Source organism: Ostrinia furnacalis, unplaced genomic scaffold (assembly GCF_004193835.3).
Source record: "Ostrinia furnacalis isolate ACB-3 unplaced genomic scaffold, ASM419383v2 OfSCF2054, whole genome shotgun sequence".
Lineage (NCBI taxonomy): Eukaryota > Metazoa > Arthropoda > Insecta > Lepidoptera > Crambidae > Ostrinia > Ostrinia furnacalis.
In genome coordinates, this window is record NW_021132293.1 from 287,790 (window position 1) to 301,612 (window position 13,823).

Here is a 13,823-nt window from a genome sequence, read left to right on the forward strand (position 1 = left end):
GTAACCTTTTGACGTTACGTAATTAGTGAATTGTTAGTTTCAGACTCAAGGTAAGCATCCTAATTGTAAGCATAATAACTAATATTAATAAATATATTTTTTTATAAAAACAATAAATTTATTTCATTCCCGAAATATTTAATAAAATATAGGTAGAACCAAGAGGAAGTCACTAGTCAAGAACCAAAAATAAACCAAAACGGACAATGGTAACTATTTTACCACCAACATTTAATAATTTGTAGTCATGAATGGATAATGGTAAATTATTTACCACCCAAAAAACTACCCCTTCCCCTATTTTTTTATAAATTTTGATCAAAAATATGAAATAAGTGACCCACAATTACCCAAAATCCACTTCAACTTTGTAAAAAAAATGCATACCAGCTCGCGTTTGAATAAGGGTTAAAGGTAAATTAGGTATTAATTTATAGACACATTATAGCAATAATTCATTCTGAATCAGAAAGTTAAACAAACGTCCTGACTGCTCTACATTAATCGTGATAAAGTATAAATAATATGATGCTTTATTTTTATAATTGTAATTCGTTTTGATGCTAGTTGGCTATTAAATAGGTTTTTTTTATTATAATTTATTTTATTTACTAATTAAGTAACTGTGAAAGAGAGGCACGTTAATTTACTTTAAGACTATGTACCTACTTCATTAATACGCAAGCATTTTTATGTTACAGGATCATTTCACAAAATGGTATCATCATTGATACTGCTAAGTTGCATGTTCATGCTTGGGATTTTATTGCTGCAATTTGACTATTCCATTATCTTGTCTTGGATTGATGACCAGCTTTTCGGACAGGCGGCGACTGGCATTCTTTACGATGTGGATGCAAACGTGGTAAGATTTAGTTGTTTGTAATAGATAGGGTTTAACGCCCGTATTCACAAACGATACTTGCAAAGTGAAGCAGCAAATCAAACGCACAGCGTAAAATAGAGCTCTAATTGGTTCGTGTTTCACCCTGTACGTACACGCGCACTGTGAGACCTCATAGTAATCTTTGTGAATACGAGCGTTAGTATTGGCAGGCTAAAGAGATGGGAAGGATTTAGGCAAGTTTTTTGCCAACTTATCTTTGTAGTTCGCTAGCAACAGCTAAACCGCTTACTTAGCTTATGGTACAGTAAATAAATAGGTACTCTTATCTATGCTTCTTTATTGCTTCTGAGCCGTATCAACAAAACATGCTAGCTGGGTTTGCGCAGTATTTCTTTGCTTATCTACCTACTAAGTATAGCCTTTTTAAGCTTCTTAGAATTACAGTTTATTTCCCATTTAATATTTTCAGGTGCGCATTGATCGCACGACCGCAAGCTGGTCGATGATGTGGCTGGTCCTGATGTTTTTCGGAGCAGTCTTGGTCTTCCAGTTTGGTATGATGGTGTTCTATCAAATACGCGGCCTCCAGATGTTGCTTCATACCGTCGGAGTAAGTACTAACAAGCGGCTGATGGGGCAGCTAGGTTCTGGAGTGGAGGTCACGTAGCGTAGCGTAGAACGTCCACCCACAAGACCCCGACGACCTCATAAAGGTAGCGGGAAGGCGCTAGATGCAGGCCGCCACCAACAGGCCATTGTGGAAATCATTGGAGGAGGCCATGTTCAGCAGTGGACGTCCTGTGGCTGAAATGTTGATGATGATGATGATGAAGTACTAACATGTATTTATATTCTGAAAAAATATTTTAAGCGAATAAGTGTTTTTATAACTAGCTAGTGAGTAACTAGTTGATATAGCGAAGTGCCTTTAAAGGTTGCAGCATCTAGAAATTAAAAATTAACTGCAGTGCTCAATGAGCACTGCTCATGTTAACTCTTCATATTTGTTATACATTAAGTTTGTTAAGGAATCAACTGTTTTGAAACTTGAGTTGCTACTTTTCAAACTAACGATTTCATACTTTTGTAACTAAAGTTCATTTGTATATTCACAGCGAGACGAAAATGACCATCTAACTAGGGAAGCCATAAAGAGCGTCAAAGCACTTCGGACCTCTAACGACGGGCCCTGCAGGAAGACTCTCCGAAACCTGACGCGAACTCGGAACCCTCGAAAACGGCTGCAACAAAATAAATGATTTCTATAAAAGCATGTTTTATTCGTTTCGACTGCCAAAACGAAAGTTTTACATATTTTTCAATATGTAAAACTTTTGTTTAGCAAGTATAAGATTCTCATCGCGTCCATTCTTGAATGATTAATGATAAATACATCCCATCAAAAACAATACTTGTCAAAAAAACCAAGTCTCGCAACTCAGTTATTCTACGGTAAAAAGTTGTGAGATCCATGTAATGCCAAGTCCAGGCCAGGAAATCTTTAATGTTTTACATAAATATATTGACTTGGCCATCGCACTAAATAATTTAATTTACACGTGTTTTCATGCGATGGCCAAGTCAATATATTTATGTAAAACATTAAAGATTTCCTGGCCTGGACTTGGCATTACATGGATCTCACAACTTTTTACCGTAGAATAACTGAGTTGCGAGACTTGGNGAGCTCGCACAACGTAATTTTATAACTAGGCTAAAGAAACGATTCAGAAATACGAGTATCATATTAATAACTTAATAATTACTTGCTACAAATATGTGATATAAAGAAAGAAAGAAAGAAAGAAAGAAAGAAAGAAAGAAAGAAAGAAAAAATGTTTATTCAGTAAAGGTATGTAAACTTAGTTTTTTCATTACTCGGCTATTTTATACTCGTAGATAGGTACCTGTAAAGATCACAATTGAGTACTGGGCCTTTTGTAGAGTAAAACTTTAGTGCTTGTGTACGTACATATCTGAATAATAGGTAGGTAGGTGATATTTCACTTAGGATACGATACACTTATGAACTCGTATGTAGAGATTTTACGAGTATTATTTTAAAGTAAATTGGTAAACATAAGGAATACGTAAGTTTTCTGTTTGACTATTGACCCTAATTGCAAATTATATAAATACGATCATTTAATGTGTTCAAAAATCTTGTGCAAATATGACCCGAAATTTGTGTGTATTTGGGTCCTTTCCGGAAGATGTCGAGAAGTTGTTGCTCGCTACATTAAGGGAACTGGTTTTTACAACTTGCAAAGTGCAAGGCTTATCATAATCATCAGCATCGTTTACCCATAATGTAAATGATTGCCATTTTCTCATAAAGTTAAATGCTTACTTTTTAAAATAATAATAATAATAAATCTTTGGACAATTTAATAAAAAAATATTTAAAATTAAGAAAGAAATATAAATAAAGAAATAATAATAATAAATCTTTGGACGATTTCACACAGCGCCACACACAAACACATAGCAAAATATACACTTAAATTAAAGTAATGTATTACTAAATATTCACATTTTTTATACTCAAGCTATACATAAAGTAGGTGGGTAGCTCATTATTTGCTCTACAAAAGAATATCCCCAATGAAAGCGAAACTGACAATTTTTACGTCAATTATGGGCAAAGTAAATAAAGAGCAGAAGAAAAGCCTCAAAGGGATTTGGACAACTTCGATCGTATTCAAATAATTTTATATGACGTAGGGAGACGTAGAATATCAATGTAAAGATTCAGTAATACAATACAAGTCATAAGTAGAATGAATAACGGCATAGCTACAATTTGAATTCGTCCAAAGGTGGTGGTATATGCAAGGTCGCATCTGCTAGGGCACGCTCCAGCAGTTTTCTGGCGCGCCGTTACGTCCAGCTGATACGCAGGTTACACAGACTTGATTTACTCGATTGATTAGAGACAAATTGCAACTACAAGTGCAAAATTATGAAGGGTGAAGACATGGTGAAGACTGTAGGTAATGTTTTATAGTTGAAAACGAGAGTCTTTTTTATAGGGTCCGAAGTTAAAATATTATATTGGACTTTATAATTTGCAAAGCAAAATTTGTTTTTAATCCCACATAAAGATATTATGTTTCAAGATAGAGTTTTAGAATTATCTAGCTAGAGGGATTGTATAGAACTCTCGATGCAGAATATTGCCTTGCGTTTGACCGTTCTATTACGTAAATTAAATGTTTCCAAGTCGGAATCCAACTGTAAATAGTATAAAGTAGTGTCTAGTTAGTAGTTGTTTTTTTTTTCAATTACCTATACAATTTAATTTCCAAATCGACTATTTATTATTGTTTCTGTAAAATATGTTTATGAAAAGTCTTCGTGACCAGTGTGTACATTTTGCAATCAGTTGCAATCAGTTCTTATAGAGTTACAAATAAAGTGCAAATTACTCTTATGTAAGTGTAACGGAAAATCTTTTACACGCACGAACGGCAGTATTTTTTCAATAAGCAAACTTGCATACATAATAACTGTTTAAATTGTTAATAGAATGACATGATGCATGCATTATGTGACAAAATGCAACGGTGTTGAGTAATGGCAGTGGCGTTGGTAGGTATAGGAACTGCAGAACGCCCGTATTCACAAACGATGCTTGAATAATTGAAGCAGAAAATTGAACGCACAGCGTTGAATAGAGCTCTGTGATTGGTTTGTGTGTCACTCTATGCGTCCACGCGCACTGTGAGACCTTATAGTAATATTTGTGTATTTTCTTGGATTGAAATTTATCGCCAATTTATTAGCTTCGATAACTATAAAATCGATAATTAATGCTAAATTAACACACTATTTTCTAGGAACTTTCCTAGAAAATAGGTCTCTCGCAAGCATTTCAGTGATTCAGCTNGGTAATCAATAATTCTTAGGATAGTATAGGAACCTAACCTACTATGAAGGTTTTCCATAATGAATGCATACTTACCTACATACGTACCTCATTACAAATAAGTAGTTTAATTATTTTTTCATTAGACAGCAACCCTAACAGCGTAAGAAGAGTTCAGAGGCACGCGATAGAAAGAGACAAAACTTGTAGGTGAATAAAATTGTAGGTACGTAGTGCTGTGCGAGCTGAATTCCACTGTATCGCGTCGTAGCAAGACTCGCATTTATTTAAATCGTCTTGCGGAGTAATCCTTCTGTACCTGTACTATTACTTATTCTGTGGTAAGGGGTCGTAAGTGCGAGCGTGTCGGTCGAGAGTCGGCGCGGCCGCAGTGAGCGCGCGGCGACCCGACCGAGCACAGGCGCCTGCGCACAATGCGCACGCACGAACTCCCGCGAGTGACCACGAAACACAACAACACAGTGAAGTGACAACACCTGTATTCCCTTGGATTTATTCACCACTCTTCCTTCTCCAACCCTCACGGTAAGCTCTATTTTACTTCAAATTGCTCCTGCTAAACCTGCTACCTTCACCAACAGCTGACCTTTCCGGCCCGAGGCTGTACACGATCAGCTACGAAAGTATGCGAGGGTGACTGCAATTGGTGATCAATTGCATAACTCAGTCTTGTAAGTATCAGGATCCGTACTTGCTAGACATCGAAAGTAGATTCTAATGAATGACAGTAAAGCTTCTATTAACGGCCGATTGCATGATTTCTTTTTCGAAAGTTTCGAAATCGCCTTGTTTTGTGAAACTTACGCGTACTTGAGTACTGCGGAAAAATAACTTGCGACAGCTCGTAAATGCGTATAAATTGATAATAAATGGTCTATTGAAAACTAGCTTTTGCTTGGTTTCGCGTGTTACTGGGCACATATTCGCAATCGTAAACAAAAGTGAATGTAGGCGGCGTTGGCATGGGAGAAGTAAGAATGGAAAACAAAGAGCTGTAGTTTTACTCGTACAGCTCGGCCTCTAAATTCATTAATATTAGGTATATTAACATTTAGATGTAGATAAAACATGATAAAGAAGTTGGGCTACGTATCTTGTTCCACTGGTAATGGTTGAAACAATTAAAAAGACAATCCAATGTTGCATACATAGAGAAGTGACCTTCGTGACATTCACATTTTATTTAAATGCCAGTAAGATCTAGCCTATGAATCGATCCTTACATTTTTTTTAGAATCGTGATGATATCATTGGCTTTGGCGAAGCTTTACAACCACAACAAATGTGTATCTATGTTCAACTAATACATTAATTAATTATATTGAACGTCTGTTGTAAAGGCCTGTAATTGCCTTCACAAAACACACTGAAGTAGAAAACCAACGCGTCGTTACCCTAAGGCCGCGAACGCATCCGGTTCCGCCAGAGGGTCGTTCTCAGTATACGCAAAAGAACAATTTGTGATGCAGACGTAATTAAAACAAAATTAGCTAATTAATAACATTATGTTGCGCAGTCCGACCTGTTCTATGTGCAATACTGACGAGGTTTAATTACATTCAAGGAATTTCGAGAATACTTATGACACTATTAAGCTAGACCTAGAAACGTGGCCGACCGTGATACCAAAAAAGTCTGATCTCGTTTACAATTCTGTTTATTTTAAAACGAAAATACCTTGTTTCGATGAACTAATAAAGCAATATTTATAAACTCAAATGGTACTTATTCTCGTTTCCTAACAGATTCCACAAACCATATCGTGAAACGAGAAATTCGTTATCATTGAAAATCATTAGACTATAATGACATGGCTCTTCTCAGAGGCAACTTTGTGACGTATTCTTTACATGCGTTTTTATTAACCATGACCTAATTTTTTGCGATGCGTTGTTATCTAGAAAAAAAGTTTCATTGTTGAAGTAACTACATTTGTTTAAATATTTATTAGGGAGTGACTAATATGTGTTTTAGTAATTTTTGCATAACATTTGTGTGCAAATGTAGTTTCACTTTTTTTCTTTTCGTTCTCCTGAACACACTGAACAGTAGCTCTACATATTTCATTCAAGATTTTTACGACTGTACAAATAATCGTTGACTAAGTTGAGAAATAAAGCGAAATAACTGAAACACTTCACTTCCAAAACCTTCAACCTAATCATATTAAAATTCGTGAATTTTTTATTACTCCATTGAAACTTTTTATAGCCAACCTTCCTTGCATCGTTTGCCGAAACACGATGTGGTCCTATTCGCATATTTCCCAAAATCTTGGTGTGAAATCACAAGTGATTAATACGGCTTGCTTTTTCAGAATGCAATGGCATGTAGAGTTAAGTTATCTAACTTTAGGTTGCTAATAGTAAGGTACACTTTACACTGTGCCATGTAGTGTTAGCATTTTGATCATGCCGCATGCCCTCATGCATCATATTCTTATATTACGGACGATAATCAGTAGTACAGACCAGCAATTATGCACCATAGCCTTGACTAGCTTTGACCGGAAGAAAGTGGATTATGATTAGCATTATTAATGTATTAGAGCGAACAATGAACATGTTTGTGTAAAAAGTGTTATCTGCAATCAGTCTTTAATTAGAATGTATTATGTGTCGAAACGCTTAAAGTAAAAAAGTCGATTAATTTCTTTGCGTTGTAAGATACTGATAAGTACCTAGGTATAAAAAACTGTTGAAAGATTCCGAAATCCAAATATTGCTTTTATTTTAATAGATATAAACTTGCAGAATTAGGATAAACCTGTTTTCAACAATGTGCTATTATAATGCGATATAATAACGAATGTAGTAATGCCTTAGGCTACGTCATAAGAGCGGGCGTGTTGTAAGCGCGGGCGCAACAATTTAATAACGATCGAACCGCTCTACAAAAGACTTCAACGCACTAGCGTTTTGACGTTTTATGTTGTTTAGTTAAAATCGTTTTGAAATATAAGGTGACGTTGCAATTTAAAAACATAATATGAATAGGACAGAAGTGAAACCAATATTTTAAATAAATATCTATTGTAACTTTAAAATACCACCTACAATTTTATTCATCAGTATTAAAAATAGGTAGTAATTATTTAGATATAGGTATAGGTTCATAAAAATCAATATTTTTTTATTGTCTCACGCACAGATTTAATCTTTTTATAGTTTTGCGTTATTATTGTATTCGAAACGCATTATGTATTTGTGCCCACGAAATATTCAAAGCAAAAACCATTGGCTTCAAACGTTCGTAGGCCATGTCCGCGGTGTCGGCCGGCGAAGGCCTACTTTCTCTTTTTTGTATGGATTTTCTTGCTCATGGCCCATCGGTAACTCGAACACAACAAAAAGTAAAACTAAGGTTTACTTGTTTCATGATTTTTTTGTTTTATTTCAAGGTTTGAACTTATAACTGAGGTTTAATGTTTTTACCGCCACAGATTTTCAATTAAATTTAAGTTCGTAGAAAATTTCAGAAAACAAAAATTCTCAATAATTACAACTACGTAAACTGAAAAGGCACCTATTAGTTTATCTATTGTTATTGAGAAGAAGATTCAAAAGTTTTGCAATTTTTTGATGGCCAATGACGCTCTCATCAATGTAATTAATGATTGTACCATAATTATTTTGTCAGTTTTCAATTGTAATGTAATATTATTTTTATGTAAATTCACTGTTACATAAAATGTTACTTAAGCATTCGAATATAACTTATAAATAAAAAATATTAATTGTAAATGAGTTCGCACAACGTAATTTTATAACTACCTAACAAAATGATTCAGAAATATCATATTAATATAAAAGTTACTTGCGACGAATATGAGATACCTAATAGCTAAACTTAGATTTTTCATTACCCGGCCATTTTTATAGATAGGTACAATCACAGATATACAATACATATAAACATCACAACTACTGGGCCTTCTGTAGAGTAAAACTTTATTTAGCACTTTTTTATTTATTTATTTATCTGAACAATAGGTAGGTGATATTTCACTTAGGATACGATACACTTATGAACTCGTATGTAGAGATTTTACGAGTATTATTTTAAAGTAAATTGGTAAACATAAGGAATACGTAAGTTTCCTGTTTGACTATTGACCCTAACTGCAAATTATATAAATACGATCATTTAATGTGTTCAAGAAATGTGCAAATATGACCCGAAATTTGTGTGTATTTGGGTCCTTTCCGGAAGATGTCGAGAGGTTGTTGCTCGCTACATTAAGGGAACTGGTTTTTACAACTTGCAAAGTGCAAGGCTTATCATAATCATCAGCACGTTTACCCATAATGTAAATGATTGCCATTTTCTCGTAAAGTTAAATGCTTACTTTTTAAAATATACAGTTTAATGAAAGTAATGTAGGTATTGATAAATATTCACATTTATACTCAGGCTATACCTACTAAATATAGTAGGTAAGTAACTCATTAATTGCTCTACAAAAGAATACTTATCCCCATGAAAGCGAAAACTGTAAATTTTCACGTCAATTAAGTATGGGCAAAGCAAATAATAAATAAAGAGCAGAAGTAAAACCTCAAGGGATTTGGACAACTTTGATCCACGGAAATAATTTTATACGACGTAGGGTCTAATAAAAAGATTCAAGAATACAAGTCATATATGTAGAATGAATAACGGCATAGCTACATTTTGAATTCGTCCAAAGGTGGTGGTATATGCAAGGTCGCATCTGCTAGGACACGCTCCAGCAGTTTTCTGGCGCGCCTTTACGTCCAGCTGATACGCAGGTTACACAGACTTGATTTACTTGATTGATTAGAGACAAATTGCAACCACAAGTGCAAAATTATGAAGGGTGAAGACATGGTGTAGATTGTGTAGGTAATGTTTTAAAGTTGAAAACGAGAGTCTTTTATAAAGGTTCCAAAGTTAAAATTTTATATTGGACTTCATAATTTGCAAAGTAAAATGTTTTTAATCCCACATAAAGATCTTATGTTTCAAGGTGGAGTTTTAGAATTATCTAGAGGGATTGTCATTGTACAGAACTCTCGATGCGGGATATTGTTTTGCGTTTGACCGTTCTTTTACGTAAATTAAATGTTTTCACGTCGGTATCCAACTGTAAATAGTATAAAGTAATGTCTAGTTAAGAGTAGTTGTTTTTTTTTCAATTACCTATACAATTTAATTTCCAAATTCCATTAGCGGGTACGAGTACATTAATCTTGGACTATTTATTGTTTCTGTAAAATATGTTTATGAAAAGTCTTCGTGACCAGTGTGTGCATTTTGCAATCAGTTGCAATCAGTTCTTATAGAGTTACAAATAAAGTGCAAATTACTCTTATGTAAGTGTAACGGAAAATCTTTTACACGCACGAACGGCAGGTTTTTTCAATAAGCTAAGCTTGCATTACTTAGTAACTGTTTAAATTGTTAATAGAATGAATGATGTATTATGTGACAAAATGCAACGGTGTTGAGTAATGGCAGTTGTGTTGGTATAGGAACTGCAGAACGCCCGTATTCACAAACGATGCTTGCATAATTGAAGCAGAAAATCGAACGCACAGCGTTGAATAGAGCTCTGTTTGGTTTGAGTGTCACCCTGTGCGTCCACGCGCATTAGTAATATTTTTGTGAATACAGGTATACATGTAGTTTTGTTGTATTTTCTTGGATTGAAATGTATCGCAAATTTATTAGCTTTGCTAACTATACTAGCGATCGTATATACTAAATAAATAACATACTACTTCCCAGGAATAACTACTTGTCTAGAAAATAGGTCTCTCGCAAGCATTTCAGTGATTCAGCTAGATAAAGGTATTTCTCTCAATCACTTGTTAGACAACTATTAAGTTATGAATGTAAGGCAGTGTTGCGCAGTCGCAGGCAGAACATGGCGGACGTGGTAGGGGGGAGGGGGGGTCTACCAGCTGGCGGCCGCCAACAGTGAAAGTGAGCCTGCGCGGGCGCTGCTGGTACAAATATAGGGATTATAATTCTTGTTTAAACCATTTATTGACGACAATATGGCCTTAAGATACAGAGCAGTGGATTACTTGTTTGTGCTTTTGTGCAAGCTGACACAGACAAAAGATAGCAAGTAGATTATATTCGCTATTCTCGTAGCATTGTAGTTTCGTAGTAGAGTCTACGGGACGCTGTTTAAAGCGGATATCACACCTTTTGTATCTCATAAAAATAATCTTATTATGTAGTTGATTTTCAAAGTCTTATGCCCGTTTTCACCATCAACCCCTAATATTTAAGTGACCCCTATGGTAACACATAATAGGAATTTTGTTTTCAAAGGCGTCACTTAAAAATTAGGGATTGATGGTGGAAACGAGCATAAGGCTTTTTACGACGTTTTATTTTGACAATAGGTAGTAGTAATATTTTGCCGCCGCATTAGAAAACTGGAATATGACGTAACCTATTTAGACACGTTGTAAATATTTAAATCGATTGTAACCAATATGTTATTGTTAACCCGTAGTTTTCTGATATATTAGTCACAAAAATATTTAAAGTGATTCAGTACCGAAGTACTTTTAGAAAGTGGATTACGCTATCTTATTACTGCTGCTAATCAACTCATTATCTACAACTTCATTAGGATCTAGCAAAAACTTGATTGGCAGGGTTTTAATAAATGGGCTTTATATAATTTCTATTATAAAGCAATTAAGGTATACTTATTATTGTAGGTACACATTTTACGAGGTTATTGTTACTTACATCTGTGTTTATGGATAGATTTGTTGTTCTAAGCAATTTTACGTTGACCACAAACAATTTTAACTGCCAAACCTGCTCTACCATCTTAGTACAAAATAATGTTCTAAACATGTAGTTTGTATTTAGCATAGCGATTAGAGAGGGGCTTTTCAAATCTAACGTGCAATTCGCATCTTACAATGTAACGATCGAGCATTAACCTATACAAGTATTTGTCCGTGGTATCANATCTTTTGACGTTTTATTTTGAACATAGGTAGTAATATTTGGCCGCGTAGCATTAGCAAACTGGATTATGACGTAACCTATTTTGATACGTTGTAAATATTGGAATCGATTGTAACCAATAGGTTAACCCGTAGTTTTCTGATTTATTTGTTACAGCAGTGTTTAATGTGACTAAAGTACTTACTTTTAGAAAGTGGATTACGCTATTACTGCTGCTAATCAACTCATTATCTACAACTTCATTAGGATCTGGCAAAAACTTGATTGGCAGGGTTTTAACAAATGGGCTTTATATAATTTCTATTATAAAGCAATTAAGTATACTTATTATTGTAGGTACACATTTTACGTGGTTATTCTTACTTACATCTGTGTTTATGGATAGTTAAGTTGTTGTTCTAGGCATGACCACAAACTATTTTAACTGTCAAACCTGCTCTACCATCTTAGTACAAAATAATGTTCTAAACATGTGGTTTGTATTTAGCATAGTCATTAGGAGAGGGGCTTTTCAAATCTAACGTGCAACTCGCATCTTACAATGTAACGAACGATCGAGCCTTAACATTTACTATACAAGTATTTGTCCATGGTATCAAGTAATTCATGTGACAAATTAAATATAATACCTATGTGCATTTGAAATAACAGGCATGTAAGTGTTTGTACCTAAATATCAGGGTATACCAGTCGTAGGTTGCAAAAATATAAACTTGGGGTCATTGTCCAAAACACTTAATTTTCGTCTTTTTTCCGGAAACGAGAGACGTTTTGTTCATTATGTCTTTTCCTCGTACAAAGGACTTACAGTGCTAAGTTTAATTAGTTCATCGACCTATATTATCATTGCGGTTCTTAATTTGTGGGTTACTAAACTTTATTCTGATACATTGAACCTATTTTTTGAGAAATTTAATTAACATGAGTAACGTACATTATATCTTACCTACCTAGTTAGGATGAAGGTAATACGAACGTGTCTTTTCTTGTTACAAAATTGATAATTTTTATGACGATTTACTGAAAATATTACCGAATGATAAGATTAGAGTTTAGACGTGTAGTCTCTTAGACTCTATGTATAGAGACTATGTAATTAATATTCGTGCCTAAAAATAGAATACTTTAAGAACAGATATGGTGTTGTGAGCTGTACAACTCTTTATGAGATTGAATTCAAGTATTGTCTATTATAAGATAGCACAATGGAGGCTTGTAGGCGAGCCATTGTCCAGCGGGTCAGAGCCTCCGAAGTCGCTGACCTTGGGCCTCGCGCCCTGCGCCTGCGCTGGTCTTATCGCTGAACCTATTCAGTCTGAACGGTTATAGCCTTAATTCGCTCTTTATAGAGGCCATAATCGCAAGCATAAGACATGAATGTTACAATGTTTCAGTTTCAATAGATACAACGGCGCCAGTACGGATCTAAAATGGAATGTGTTTTATTGCAGCCTCTAAAGGGCTCTACATGAAAATATATATGTTACAGTCAAAACTCATTATCGGTCAAAACCACTTTTGACTGTTAAAATCAGTCAAAAGTGACTAATTTTTGCAGTCACGAGTGGTTTTGATCTACGCCTACGCCCTTGGTCAAAACCACTTTTGACTGGAACAATCAGTCAAAACTGATATTGACCAAGGGCATCAGTTAAAACAACTTTTGGCTGATTTTTGCAGTCAAAAGTGGTTTTGACCGATGATGGTTTTGACTGTAACATAGAGCTGTATCAATAAAACTGAAACGTATACAATACTGTTCATGTAACTTGTTTCTATTGAATTCTAGTCGTACAAAACCAGGTGATGATGTGTATTGCATAAAGGTTATCATCATCGCGTGTTTAGTAATGTTTGCGTTGCAAAAGTAGCTGATGTTAGTTACAGCAGCGAAGCTTACTAAAAATTTTATTTAACTTGTTTCTGCCGGCGACTTTCCTTGCGTGGTTTTTATCAATCATAAAGTCTAATAACTCATGACCAAAAACATAGTTATTGTTACTCATCTTAATATTAATTTTAAGACCCTTAAAAAGATAAATTGCATCTTCCACATAAATGGTTCCCTTTCAAAGTTTTTTGGCGATAAAAGGTAGCCTTTATGTCATTTTTTTAGATGTAACC

At 34.7% G+C, this 13,823-nt stretch overlaps 1 protein-coding gene across 1 annotated transcript; it reads left to right on the forward strand.

The window, feature by feature from the left end:
* The first annotated feature begins 498 nt into the window (after positions 1-498).
* On the forward strand, positions 499-2,106 carry LOC114354535 (uncharacterized). The gene is made up of 4 exons (XM_028306958.1): positions 499-582; positions 702-865; positions 1,317-1,457; positions 1,963-2,106. Exons 2-4 carry the CDS (start codon positions 716-718, stop codon positions 2,104-2,106), a joined length of 435 nt encoding a protein of 144 aa, XP_028162759.1. The 5' UTR covers positions 499-582; positions 702-715.
* The last annotated feature ends 11,717 nt before the right edge of the window (positions 2,107-13,823 follow it).

Excerpts from the sequence above, each read along its gene's own strand:
- LOC114354535 (XM_028306958.1), top strand. The coding sequence starts at position 716 with ATGGTATCATCATTGATACTGCTAAGTTGCATGTTCATGCTTGGGATT. Across the intron at positions 866-1,316 it reads ACGATGTGGATGCAAACGTG|GTGCGCATTGATCGCACGAC; the intron begins GTAAGATTTAGT and ends TAATATTTTCAG. Across the intron at positions 1,458-1,962 it reads TGTTGCTTCATACCGTCGGA|CGAGACGAAAATGACCATCT; the intron begins GTAAGTACTAAC and ends GTATATTCACAG.